Here is a 13,741-nt window from a genome sequence, read left to right as displayed (position 1 = left end):
AATATTGTGGGGGGGGGGGGGGGGGGGGGGGATACAACATAGTAGTAAATATTTTTATATAATTATGTGTCTCTGTTATGACTGACTGATAATGAGACATAACAACAATGACATTAGCTGTCACTCTTTCTTCTTTTTTTTTTTTTGTTTTTAATGATTCTTTGATCTTTTCTACTTCTTCTATGTTCTACTTCGTACACGGGTTCTGTGTAGAAACGGAAATATTAATTTATTAAAAAACAAATGTATATTTGTTTAGTTGAGAGACGTTTCTTTATTCTTCTTCTTGATCGTGTTCAGACGTCAAGTTCATCTCATCATTTCTCTCTTCTCTTTTTCACTATTTTTGATCAGAAGATTAAACCACCCCAAAAAAACTTTTTAAAAAATGATGAAAATTCAAATTGGAACAACGGGGAAGACTTCCGGCGACGGTGATTTAGAGCTCCGACCTGGAGGAATGGTTGTACAGAAACGAACGGATCAAAGCTCCAACGTGTCACGTGTTATTCGGGTTCGGGTCAAATACGGGTCGGTTCACCACGAGATCAGTATCAACTCTCAATCTAGTTTTGGTAACAAATTATACAATTTATTACTATCTCATATGCTCTGTTTTTTTCTTCTTCTGAATTTGATTGTTTTTTTTTGTTGTTCTTGTTCGATTATAAATGGTTAGGGGAGTTAAAGAAGAAATTGTCTGGTGCGACAGGAGTGCATCATCAAGACATGAAGATCATATACAAAGACAAAGAAAGAGATCCAAAGATGTTTCTTGATCTTTCCGGTGTTAAAGATCGTTCCAAACTTGTTCTCAAAGATGATCCGATTTCTCAGGAGAAACGTCTCCTCGAGTTGAGGAAAATCTCACTCCATGACAAATCTACTAGAGCATTCTCCGACATTACCTTCCAAGTCCAAAAACTCGCCGGCCAAGTATAACAACGATTTTTTTATAAATTCCTAATTCTCCGATCAATTAATTAACACTTTCTTGTTTGGTCTCGTAAATTGAAGTTTATAATATACTATTTGTTTTTGATTTTATTTTATTTTATTTTTGGATTTTAGCTGTCGGCGTTTGATACAGTGATTGGTAAAGGAGGAAACGTTGAAGAGAAGAATCTGGAGAATTTGATGGACATGTTGATGAATCAACTGGTTAAACTCGATTCTATCTCAGGAGATGGAGACTTTAAATTGAAGAAGAAGATACAGGTACTTTAACTTTAAGATCTTTTCTTTGTAGTTAATAATGATTTCGTGTTACTAATCAAACTTAGAAATTCTATGGAATGACATAACTCTTATTAATATTTTCGGAACCATTCTATAAATATATATAGTCTAATGTGTTTTGAAAACACTGTTTTCTAATGATTGGATTTGAAAATGTTGGAAGGAGGAAAGATTACAGAAGTATGTTGAGGTACTCGACTTGTTGAAGATCAAAAACTCGACACAACCGCAACCGCAAATGCAGCCAAAACCACAAACACAACCGCAATACAAGAAACAGGGTTTGCTGACATTTGATGAGCAAGTGCCAAGGAAACCGATAGCCTCCTCATCAAGTCCTTCGGTGATCATAACTACGAGATGGGAAACCTTTGATTCCCATTCTACTTCTGCGGCCACGGCACAAACAGTTAAACCGGTTCAACCAAATCATAAATTCAATTAAGATACATATATAGATACACTATACTTTACATATTAAATATTTTGCTCCCAGATTTCTTGTAACATATGTGACTCTCGTTTTTTTGTGTGTCTAGTTGTGATTAGTCTTTTCGGTTACATTATCTAATTTTGTTGTCGTATGTTGCTTATGCTTTATATCAAGAGAGCTTCAACGAACACTGATGTTTATCATTATCGTGTATATATATATATGTTTTCTGTATCTACATGATTTTCGTTAAACTCATCCTTATTATTGGTAATATGGAATCGCATACATTTAAACAAGTGTTGAACATTAAAACAAGTGTTGAACAATAATGAGCTTATGAATTGCCACACCCATATATAGTAGAGTAATAAGTAGTCACTGTAGCGTAGTCGGTAGTGGTGGTGTAACAATGACTGTTCAGATGCGAAAAGATCCATAGCAGTTCAAGAATATATATATATATAGAGACAAACCATAAACTTCCAAGCAGTCGTTGTAAACCTGATGTAGGGAAAAATAATATTCGCTCATATATATTTCTAATTTCGTTGCTTTATTTCTGAAGTCTGAATGGTTTTTGGCAAACATTTTTTTTCGTATACCAACAAATTTAAGAGTACACAAACGGTTCCAAACGACAGAACAAAGCCTAGAGATGATTTTACAAAATGAATCCTAAAAAATTACAGACTAAAACAATCGGCTTTAGTATTAAAATGGATTACAAAAATGGAGACGAATTAAAATAAAAACAAAAAGAGTATTAAAAGTTTTGAGGCGATTTTCCCAAAAAAAAAAAAAAAAGAGTTTTGAGGCTATTAGCTAGACTCCTGCATTAGAAGCTTGTGTTTAAAATGTGAAGAGACGAACTTCTTTACACGTATCAAAGTATAAGCTATATATAAACTAAAATTCCATTTGAATACTTTCACAAATTATAAATTATACTGTTCTAAATTCTAAGCATAGATCTACAACTACAACTACTGAATATATATAATCTATTAACTTCAGAAAACAGCATCCAAATTAATATGACGATTAAAAAAAATATCCAAAATATAAATATAATGTCAAAACCAAAACAAATATCCAAAACTTAAATATAATCTCAAACCAGAACAATATCCCAAATTTAAATAGTCTTAAACCAAAACAATATCCGAAATTTAAATATAGTCTTAAAGAACGACATAACCAAGTTATCAGATATTAATCAGATACTTTCATTGAAAGCGAAATAGAGAGGGCCTCTTTTAGAACAAGTCATCAATATCGATCATAAAGTTCATGCAGTCTCCTTCGGTAGTCCAATCCTATATTAGAAAACATAAACAAACCAGTCAGTTAATTTGATATGAGAAGTTCGAATGTAGTTCACACGTGACATTCCTAAACTATAAGTATAAACATACTCCTTATATATATGCCTAATATTGATATAAAAATGAGAATAAGGTATTGGTATATAATTAGCTTTTTTCCCCCTTCAAAGTGTACATAGTGTAGAATTCAACAAAATTCGAAAAGAACTATAACCAAAATTTAAATTGAAACAAAATGGGGTTCAAAAGGTTTAAAGCATTTTACCAGCTGATCGATTGGTGGCAATGGAACTTCCGCCAAAACAACTCCTTTTTCCTATGCAATTTAATGTTTAAATATCAATTATTTGTCATGCCATTTCACATGAAAATAATTCAAAATAAAAGATATTTATAGTTACCAGATTGAGAGTGCTCATGTCGGGAGTATGACTAGGAATACGCATCTCCGAACTAGCAGCGATAGAGTTCAATGTTGATTCATCGCTACCTTGTTCCTATGCAATTAATGTTCAAATATCAAATTATTTGTCACGTTAAAATAATTTGCATGAAAGTGATTCAAGGAAAAAATATATTCATAGCTACCTGATTGATAGCGATCATATTTGGAGTAGGAAGATACATCTCCGAATTAAGAGCAAGATAGCTCAATGCTTGTTCATTCCTACTTTGTTCCTCCTATGGATGCAATAATTGTTTAAATATCAATGGTTTGTCATGTCATTGTAAGGTAAAAATAATAAGATATATGTATAGTTACCTGGGTTATTGTGTTCATGCCGGGATTAGGAATGAACATTTTCGAATTAGCATCGACAGAGTTGAATGTTTCCTCAGTAGGGGTGTCATTCAACTAAATCATAGATTATGTATATATGATTCATAAGTTTTCTCTCCAAATAGAAATACAATGTACACAGTTACATATGCTACTAAAAAGAAAGGTTAAAAATAAACATGACTTACGTTCCAATTGCTCCTTTCAAAAAGAACATTGTTGGCGAATTCAGGATATCCAGCATTCATTTGACCTTGAGGCTGCTTAATTAAATCATCACATATATCACTACATATATAACTATATAAAAATTAATTTTAAAAGTTATATTTACATGACTTACAGTATCAAAGCTCCCATCACCAAATGCATTTTGAAAAACACCATTGGCCAATTCATAATTTCCAACATTCACTTGACTTTGATACTGCAAGCGCAAATCATCACATATATATCATTCATATATATATATATATATATATATATAGTATATGATACTAAGAGTAAAATATATAAATATGACTTACGTTATTAAAGCTCCAATTGTTAATTGCATTTCCTTCAAGAAGAATATCGTTGGACAGTCCAAAATTTCCAGCACTCACTTGACCCTGATGCTATTCAAATCATCATATATAGATCACACTATATATATAATAGATATGCTACGTAAAGAGAAAGTATGTATTAGTATAAACATGGCTTACGTTATCATAGCTCCAGTTATTATTAATCACATTCTCTCCAAGAGCAATACCATTGGGCAAATTAGGATTTCCAGCACTCACTTGACCTTGATGCTGCTTAAATAATCACACATATAAATCACATATTTATGCCATTAGAAAGAATAAAAAAGTTTTATAATTAATTATGACTTACGTAATTATTAATGGCATTCCCTTCCAGAAGAACATTGTTGAACAGTTCAGGATTTCCAGCACCCACTTGATCTTGATGCTGGTCAAATAATCACATATATAAATACCACTAATAATAAGTAATATAGACATGGCTTATATGTTACTAAACTCCAATTATTAAGTGCATTGCTTTCAACTTGACCTTGATGCGGCATACATCATCTCATATAAACGGCTTATATATGCTACTAAAAGAAAGTAATATAATCATGGCTTACGTTATCAAAGCTACAATTAATCACATACTTTTCAAGAAAAATATCGTTCAATTTAGAATTTTCAGCACTCACTTGATCACCATAATGCTAGTCAAATAATCACATATTCATGCCAGTAGATAAAAGGAATATAAACATGACTTACGTTATTAAAGCTCCAGCTTGTAAACTTCTGAAGAAGAGCAGTGTTGGACAGTTCATGATTTCCAGCACTCACTTGACCTTGATACTGGTCAAATAATCACATATGAATCAAACATATATATACCACTAAAATACTATAACAAAAGAAACATAAATTAAATAGAGTAATATAAAAATTGACTTACATTATCGAAATTACTCCAATTATTAATTATATTCTCAAGAAGAGCATCGTTGGACGATTCAGAATCTTCAACACCCACTTGCTCTTGATGCTGCTCAAATCATCACATATGAATCACACACACACACTCATATGTATACGTATATATACAATTTTAAAAAATATAAAATCATGCACTTACGTGATCAAATTTCGAATTGCTAGTTGCACTTCCTTCAGAAACATCATTGGACAATCCAGAGTTTCCAGCACTCACTTGACCTTTATGCTACTCAAACCATCACATATAAATCACAACATTAGCTTCATTTATGTAAAATAATATTAAAGAAGGTTAAATTAGTTAATACGGTTATAAGTTACTCTACCTGATTCTGATCAAACTGGGAGTTAACTGTATTGCCAATGTCATCATTGTTCACGCTCATACTCTCTAGTATAGGTATCAGACCATCCAGTTGCGCATTCAAATTTCTTTGTAGCCGATCCTCGCTGGCAAAAAAGGATGAAAATGGGGAAGAAAGCCTCGAAGTTGAACTTCCATGGTTCGTCATGTTATTGTTCATTGTGCCCACATTTTCACCAGGAGTGCCATTAGATCTTGCTCCACCAAGTCCAGTCAAATCTATACATTCATTTGTATTGATCCCAGCGTTGTAAACATCATTTCTTGTACCATATTGCCCAATTCGAGGAGCTTGAGATGTCCCCAAGGTGCTTCTAGAAGCCCAAGCACCCATTTGTGCAAGCAAATTGCTCTGCGTCTGACCACCGTTGGATAAAGACTTTCCAAATTTAGAAGGAAGAATCGGATTGTTATTGACATCCAAGTTCATGGCACCAGGAGAGCCATAAGCATTACCATCAACTCGGCCGGCTCCATCAGCTCCAAGTAGATTTCCATTTGCATCTACATTCATCCCAGTGTAGTTGCTTTGCATACCCAAAGAACCATTTGGTGTACCATATTGTCCAAGCCCAGGAACTCGAGACACTTGAGGTGTTGCCGAAAAGCTTCTCATTTCGTTGTTCAAAGGCAACACGCGACCTCCTCCCACAGGCAACAAGTTGGATCTTGTTTGTTGCATCATGTAGTTTCTAGAGGCACTCTTGTTCAGAATAAGGCTCGACTGACCACCACTATGGCCGAGCTGGGATTTGAACAGATTTTCCATGCTCAGTTGTGTGCATTTGTAGGAGCCTTGTAGGGTAAGTAAGCCGGATGATGCAGACCTGGTGAGTTCCCTATTTATTCTTTTTGCGATTTCGGCTCTCTTGGTCTTTTGCTTAATCTTTTTCAAGTGTCTTCTGTACTTCTGTACAACGTAAACAACTCCAACATTAGTCATATCTTTTATGTTGATATAGGATATTACGTCCAACAAATAGCATTGATTATGTTCTTTGAAATATGATTAACTGGCTTATATATGATTATGACTTTAAGCAATGTTATAGAGGTTCGAACCTGCAAATGGCTGGCAATGTGAGTTCTTGTTATGCCTTTCACGTTCATGAATTCTTGGATCGTCTTGGGCATAGCCTCTACATAATGATATCAATCACCAATAAGCAAAAGATAGATCATTAGTTTGGGTATTAAATATATATGTCCCAATAATTTGACATATGAAAAGTAAAATAAATTATGAAGCATGCTCGACAGAACGACCTGAAACTTCTTAAGTTCTTATAATAGCTTAACGTATTTAATCTACCTTAAAATGAATCAAAAGATCAAAACTTATAACAACACTTGATAACTATAATAATGTTACCATAATTTTTTCATATGAATAAGCAACTAAAAATAGATCATGGATTTACTTATCCGGTAATACATCGTCAGCCCTAAAATTACAAATATGTATATATATATATATATCGACATTAATAATATGTCGTTACTATATTTTAATTTGGCTGAGCGGTTATAATATATCATTCTCTTCAAAGTACTGGTTCTTTATTTGCAAAATCATTGATATTTAAAAAAAAAAACTTTTGCAAGTTAGGGCTGACGCATTTCATTGTATTTTTTCATTTACTGGATAAGTTAAAATCAAGAACCGACGAATAACTCAGTCTAAAAATTTATTGAGTTATACGTCAGCCCTATATAACCAAAAAAAAAAAAAAAAAGCAAACTAAAGCCATGAATGTTTAATGGTTTTTAAGTGAGTTTTATTAGATTATAGTTTATGATTTTTAGATTTTGGTTTTTAGTTTTTAGATTTTGTAAAAAGAAAAAGAAGAAAAACTAAATAGAAAAAAAATTGTATTAATCTCCATTTGAAAAAAATGAAAAACACAAATATTTAGTTTTTGGATTTTTAATGAAAATTGGTGAAAATTCCAAAAAACAGATTCCCTATTTTTTAGAGAATCTATTTTGACAAAATTTTTGATTGTGTAAAAAATATGAGTTTTGAGAAGCTAAATCCAAAATCCACAGTTCTAAAAACTATAAACAATCAAGACCTAAAAGAATATATATATATATATATATATACGTCGACATATCATGGCTTTAAAATTATAATACAACATTCCCTTTAAATCTATGGCATCTCAATGTGTAATAAAACATACAACCTAAAAACATTTGAAAACTAATACCTTTTGCAAATAAGATATTTATTTAAATGTACACGAACACGATGAACACCTAGCCCTAACTTAATAATTAACCCAGCAAATAACCAAATAGATATTAACGATAGACTTCAATTCTAATAAACTGATGCTAGATTTTTTATTTGTCGTTGTAGTAGGTAAAGAGAACTTTTGATACTTACTGCGAAGACCGATGTGGTCAATGGCTTCAAGAAATTTTTGTTGAAGCTCATCTTTCCATCTGAGCTTAACCTTCTTTGGAGCCCGCCCATGAGAATTGCCACCATCTGAATTGATGGTTGATGCTATCATCCCGTTTTCATTCGAACCATTAGCTGAATTGGTTTCTCCTATATATATGTAGATTTGGGTTATTGTATCAAGACACAACATAAAATTCTCATTAGTGGAAACAAGACTAAGCAATAAGGTTGTTAATTCATTGGTCACATATATAGTTTAGATTTACCGTTCATTTTAACGCTAAGAGCTTGGACTGTTAACACACGACGTTGAGGTCACGTGAAGCAAAAAGCTCCACTGGATCGGACGATAGAGCTTCGTCCCCAAGTCCTTATCCGCAGATATCACTGTATTATAATCATATAAAAAATCGTTAGCATCATCAAATTAAGGATCTAAAGAATAAACACTGCATTAAGAAATCTTTTGTTCTAGTGCTATTTTTCTTCTTCTACACTGACCTGAGATTTTTCTTGCTTGAGGAGTAGATTTTCTTGTCTCACTATGTTCTTATATATGACACTATACTCTTAGGTGCAATAGCTTAGCTGTGTATGACCTGTATTATTCTATTCAACATTTTATTGTTTCAAAAAGAGAAAATAAAAATGAGAAACTTTTTGTTCCCTTTTGAATATTACCGGTTTTATTACAGGCAGGTCCACTTTATAAAGAAAAAAAAAGTAATCCCATTTATGCTATGAAAATATCCCTAAAATGTTAAAATGCACAGCTAATTTTTGACAACTAAGATTTACAAAATATTATAAAATAACCACAAGCAAAATTAGTGGTTTCTACATGATAACAAGATTAATTGAAAATCTGTGCGACCAATAGTAATCCTGTTTTCTTTATCATCGCTTATCACTTATCCAAGGAAAAATTTGTTTGACAGCAAATCCTCAATTTTATATAATAATAATTACATATATAGCATTTTTCAATTACTTTTTTTTGAAAGACAAAAGTAGAATAAAAAAATTATCAAAAAGAGGAAAAAATGCACTTTCCAAATAACAGGCACATCCCAAATTTTTCATCCATTATCTTTTTTTTTTTTTAATAGGTGAACAAACTAGGCATATGATAATCTGTGATTACATGTCTACAACGTCTATGTTGTTACATACTTACATTGACCTCTAAGCGTAGTTGAGACATGCTAATCGGTGATTATAACACATATATGTTGTTGCATTATTGACCCTAAAGCGTAGTTCAAACCAGGCATATATATATGATGATGATAATCGGTGATTACAACGTCTACGTTGTTGCATTGAAGCTTAGTTTTGGAACCTCTAAAATCAAGACCGACTTTGAACTAATTGGTCCCTAGTTATATAGTTTATATACACAATACATATATTAAACATTTGAACTAATCGTAAGTCTATCCATAAGTATATGAGGAAAAAAAAAAAAAAAAAAAAAAGAAACAGATAAAAATATAATAAAACATGTTCTTTTTTTTTTTTACAATGAGAAAATTGGAAAGGATTTTTGTGAGTCAAAGAGCGGGAAAATGAAACTGGTGATCCTAAAGGTCGATTCCTCTCTCGACGGTAAAAACTCTCCGGCCGACGAGCCTAGAGAGCAAAAACAAAACACAAAAAAACAAAAAAAGAAAACAAGAAAATATAGAGAGGAAGACCTGAAAAAGCGAAAGCAAATTCACCACAGAAGAACCAAAAGCATTGCTAGCTTCTTCTGCGAAAACACACCCTAAAACAACTTCTGGACACCGGAGAAACTCGCCGGAAAAAATAAAACATAACAAAAAAAAGACTTTTTTTTTTAATCCATTCACTTGGATTTCTTGAGATGCACGGTGGTTCTGAAAACAGCGTCATCGCAGACAAAACTCCACCAAAGGTAAGAGAGAGGGATCCCTGCGGCGCGCCAAAGAGCGTGAGCATCTATGTAGCCTTTGTATGGTGGGAAATCTAGCATTCTAAAACACATTGTGAGTATGCTCAACACTAAGAAAGATCTTAGCTTCCACTTTGATGGATGTGACGTTAAAGCAGCCCATATTCCCCACACTACTATCTCTATTCCTCCAATCCCGAATATAACTTTCCTGTGAAGCCCTGTTAACATTATAGAGCAAGTGAGAGAGATCAGAGATGCATTTCATAATGTAAACTATATATCCCTAAGAAAAGATCATACCTTCGTCGAGGTTGTAGAAATTGAGGTAGAGAATATGAGTAGCTGCAACAGCGAGAATAGGTGCAGTAACCATGATTTTGACAGATTGATCGTGAATACTGAAAGACCGGAGTGTTGCTAGAATAAGAGTAAATGCGGCTAATACAGTAGCTGAAGAGTAATCTAGCCTCTCTGTCAGCTCAACATCTCTATATATAGAAATAATTCAAAGATATAAATAAAGAGAGGATTCCTTGATTGAAAATCTTGTGTATAGAAATTGGATATGTTTGTTAGTTACCTGCTATGACAAATACCACTCCAGAAGAGTGAATTCATTACGATGATGGCATAGATATGCATCAATCCGTTGTACTCGTAGTACGTTTTTCGATTTGGCTGGAGAGGCAGTTTATAGTAAACGAGGATGAAATATGAGACCCATCCTTGGAATTGCATCGCAAGGTCTAGAGCAGAGAATGCAACAGAGACAGGTTCCTGAAGATATATACATAGATATATCAGCTGCTGAAGGGTTGCTGAAATATACAGAATTGCAAAAGAAGACGAGTTACCTGAATTCCATAGACATGTTTGAGTGGCCATTTACCGAAATACTTGGTAGGTCTCTCCCCATTTCTTCTTCTTTCTTCTTCTCTTGTCATCATGCATTCGTACTGACAATCACTTTGGCAATCCCATTGTTTCCATCTCAGGTAAAGTGGCTCTTGCATGTACCATGGACCGTCAATGACTTTTCCATCAGCTGAGAATTTACAGTTCTGGAAGCAAGTATCCCCCACACATCCTGTTTTCTGGCATTGCTCAACACATGACCTGTAAACCAAACCAATCAGCATATGAACACAGGTTTGTTCTTTAAACTGAGTAATAGCCACAAGGATAAAGCAGCATCTTTGATCCCAACAGAGAGAGCAAACTAACAACCAAACTTTAACCAAGGTTATCAGCAAACAGAGTGAACTTAGACGATACCATCCTCCTAACTTAGAAGATGGCCTAGAAAGCAAACAAGAGAGACAGGGAGAAAGACAAGCTTCCACTAAGTTAAAAAAAACAAAAAAAACAAAAAAAAAACACCAAACTCGTTAAAACCACTTGCAGCGCACAAGTCACTTTCTAGTATCTTGGCTTTATAATCTTTCCAACAAAAGCAAATGACCCGACAGTTAAAATGAAAGGGCTTGTGGAAGCACACAAAGATCTCATCTCTAACGTGTCCCAACTCTCACCCACAAGACTTTGAAAAGAAAAAAAGACTTGGAAAAGTCAACCAACAGAGTTGATAGTTTTAGTTTGTAAGCTCATAGTTGAGCCCTTCCCCACCACCTCCTTCTCCTAATCACTCCATTGTTTGTGGCTCTAATTTCCAACCAAAACCTGTGAAACTCATCCATAACCTTAACAATGAAAAAGAAAAAACATGTACTTGCATCCTAAAAGGAACAAAATTTAGTAATAAAACCCAGAGTTTTAGACAACAATGAGAATCATCCTAGCTGCCAAGTTATGCAATCAATGAATTAACGGTCGACTCTGACAGTAATTAAATTCCCTAGACTGTATCAATGCAGCAATCAATGAATGTAAATAGCTTCGTCCGGTTAGCGATAACAGAAAACTAATTAAGATATAAAAGACTGTATCTTTACATCTCCAACGACATATATCAGATATGAAAGCAGGGGAGAGTTCTGAATTGGAAACAAAATCGATCCAAGACAAAGAAGGAGACTTTATTACTTGTAAAGAGGATCAGAATCTCCATCACTAGCTTCAAGTGCTGAAACAAGAGACAACGAGACCACAACAATAAGCAGAACCCATCGCTGATTTCGCGCCATCCGATTTACCCCAAAAAGCGGGACAAAAGAAGAGAGAGACAGAGAAGAAGAAGAAGAAGAAGTGAAAACGAAAGAGAGGAGGAATAAAGAAAAGCTTAAAACTTTAATTGTTATCTAGAGGAGTGAGTGAGTAAGTCGGTGGGATGATCGGAGTAAATTGAATAGGTTTCGGTGTGGCAGTTTCTTCTTGTCCATCAAATCGCGGAGACAGGTGGATGCTTCATAGAGAGAACAAGAGAGAGAGAACCCGTGAGAGAGAGAGAGAACCCGTGAGAGAGAGGAGTGAGGCGTGAAAGAGGAAGAAGAGAAGCGCGTGGCGAAAGAGAGAGAGAGACGCGTGTGAAGAGCAGTGCCTCACAGACGTCGATTCACCCTCTATTTCTTCTTCCCGTCACTTGTGTGTGTTTCTTTTCTTGTCTTCTTTTTACTTCTTTATTTATTTGAGTAGACTTTTTTTTTTTTTCCAGATATTTTATTTTATTCATCTATATGGGTCCGTCACACCAACATTTTTAGCTGTGAGCTATATATATCTACTGTAATATGAATGGTAATATCGTATCCATCCAGATAATCAAAATCATCAAATCACTAATGTACAACTAAGTTTTGATGAACATTAGATGATATTGTTGTCACACCATCATCATCATCATCATTCACACACTAAGCATATATGCTTTTCTCATATGTGACATATTGCAGAAAAACTAGCCGACCAAGTCAAGTTTCTCGCCATTATTTATAAATGTCATTATCCACCAAAATCACTTTGCATTCAGTTAATTTGAATCTAAATTTTTATCTAAGTCATTCATCATCACTAGTAAACTAATCTTCAAGAAGTCTTAGGAATAATTAGTCTTGACTTCAATAACTTCTGTTACTTTCTTTAGTTGACAAAAGTGTTTTTTTTAACTTTCAAGAGGAATTAGTCTTTGGCTTGGGTTTAGACTTTAGATTCTAAATAAGAAGAAAAACGAATCAAATAACTCTAGTTTAACGTGAAACCAAATAAAAATACGTGCGTTGGGCGAATACATTGACAACACGATGATTTCACCAGCCTCACGTTTCAAGTCTTGCGCGTGTGAATGTGAGAACTGGTCCCCAAAATTTTGGGAGGAAATTTCCAATCGATGAACTGCCTTTGTTTTTGTTTTTCTTGTACTAGTTATTATTACTAATGTACTAGTTAAACTGTCCTTAAAAACTACACCAGTCAAGTGTATCTTTTTAAAGCATCGACTGATACGAAACAGTACACACACATACAAAAACCATTATTATCATTGTAGTACTTATTGATTACTACAATCCTACAGCTACAAGAGAAGGAAATATTTTCTTGAAACGTAGTAAAAGAAGATCAACGCAATGATATTATTATGGTTGCACGTGGTAATTAGTGTTTGGACAGAGAGTTTTGTTGATTTCTGAGTACGAGGAAGATTTTATTCCATTTTCCCAAACTCATATCTTTTCTTTAACTAAAATTTACACGAGTTCTTTTTTTATTGTTCAACCAATTTTATGTGCGTAAAACACGGCAACCAAGTTGAAACCCTGAAGGCAAATAATTTTGCAAGAAGAAGAAACCCAAAAAAATT

The 13,741-nt window shown here is 33.8% G+C and overlaps 3 protein-coding genes across 4 annotated transcripts; 1 reads left to right on the top strand and 2 right to left on the bottom strand.

The window, feature by feature from the left end:
- Positions 1-87: 87 nt before the first annotated feature.
- Positions 88-1,906, top strand: LOC104762360 (BAG family molecular chaperone regulator 2-like). The gene is made up of 4 exons (XM_010485634.3): positions 88-575; positions 680-936; positions 1,072-1,218; positions 1,403-1,906. Exons 1-4 carry the CDS (start codon positions 389-391, stop codon positions 1,682-1,684), a joined length of 873 nt encoding a protein of 290 aa, XP_010483936.1. The 5' UTR covers positions 88-388; the 3' UTR covers positions 1,685-1,906.
- An 858-nt stretch (positions 1,907-2,764) lies between these two features.
- On the bottom strand, positions 2,765-8,748 carry LOC104762359 (uncharacterized). Of its 2 annotated transcripts, none has more exons than XM_019240132.2 (18): positions 8,571-8,748; positions 8,336-8,456; positions 8,049-8,216; positions 6,719-6,795; positions 5,619-6,566; positions 5,432-5,518; positions 5,252-5,341; positions 5,068-5,151; positions 4,664-4,741; positions 4,489-4,581; positions 4,309-4,398; positions 4,125-4,208; positions 3,970-4,041; positions 3,764-3,856; positions 3,589-3,681; positions 3,402-3,497; positions 3,266-3,316; positions 2,765-2,991 (listed from the first exon to the last, which is right to left on the bottom strand). In XM_019240132.2, the coding sequence occupies exons 2-18, from the start codon at positions 8,340-8,342 to the stop codon at positions 2,932-2,934; spliced, it is 2,271 nt and encodes a 756-aa protein (XP_019095677.2). In that variant the 5' UTR covers positions 8,343-8,456; positions 8,571-8,748; the 3' UTR covers positions 2,765-2,931. The 2 variants fall into 2 exon arrangements, with proteins under 2 accessions (XP_019095677.2, XP_087356355.1); XM_087500229.1 differs by having other exon boundaries at positions 4,309-4,392.
- Positions 8,749-9,465: 717 nt separating this feature from the next.
- On the bottom strand, positions 9,466-12,633 carry LOC104762357 (uncharacterized). The gene is made up of 5 exons (XM_010485629.3): positions 12,031-12,633; positions 10,842-11,103; positions 10,568-10,764; positions 10,288-10,475; positions 9,466-10,205 (listed from the first exon to the last, which is right to left on the bottom strand). The coding sequence occupies exons 1-5, from the start codon at positions 12,129-12,131 to the stop codon at positions 9,919-9,921; spliced, it is 1,035 nt and encodes a 344-aa protein (XP_010483931.1). The 5' UTR covers positions 12,132-12,633; the 3' UTR covers positions 9,466-9,918.
- Positions 12,634-13,741: the final 1,108 nt, after the last annotated feature.

The sequence above is a fragment of the Camelina sativa genome, chromosome 18 (assembly GCF_030686135.1).
Source record: "Camelina sativa cultivar CO46 ecotype springtype chromosome 18, ASM3068613v1".
In the NCBI taxonomy this organism is placed as follows: Eukaryota; Viridiplantae; Streptophyta; class Magnoliopsida; order Brassicales; family Brassicaceae; genus Camelina; species Camelina sativa.
Note: the sequence above shows the minus strand (reverse complement) of the source record. Positions and strands in the feature narration are given on the sequence as shown.

Excerpts from the sequence above, each read along its gene's own strand:
- LOC104762360 (XM_010485634.3), top strand. The coding sequence starts at position 389 with ATGATGAAAATTCAAATTGGAACAACGGGGAAGACTTCCGGCGACGGT. Across the intron at positions 937-1,071 it reads TCCAAAAACTCGCCGGCCAA|CTGTCGGCGTTTGATACAGT; the intron begins GTATAACAACGA and ends TTTGGATTTTAG. Across the intron at positions 1,219-1,402 it reads AATTGAAGAAGAAGATACAG|GAGGAAAGATTACAGAAGTA; the intron begins GTACTTTAACTT and ends AAATGTTGGAAG.
- LOC104762359 (XM_019240132.2), bottom strand. Across the intron at positions 6,796-8,048 it reads TGACCACATCGGTCTTCGCA|AGGCTATGCCCAAGACGATC; the intron begins GTAAGTATCAAA and ends ATCATTATGTAG. Across the intron at positions 4,399-4,488 it reads ATAACTGGAGCTATGATAAC|CATCAGGGTCAAGTGAGTGC; the intron begins GTAAGCCATGTT and ends TGATTTGAATAG.
- LOC104762357 (XM_010485629.3), bottom strand. The coding sequence starts at position 12,131 with ATGGCGCGAAATCAGCGATGGGTTCTGCTTATTGTTGTGGTCTCGTTG. Across the intron at positions 11,104-12,030 it reads GATTCTGATCCTCTTTACAA|GTCATGTGTTGAGCAATGCC; the intron begins GTAATAAAGTCT and ends TTTGGTTTACAG. Across the intron at positions 10,206-10,287 it reads TTTCTACAACCTCGACGAAG|GGCTTCACAGGAAAGTTATA; the intron begins GTATGATCTTTT and ends TAATGTTAACAG.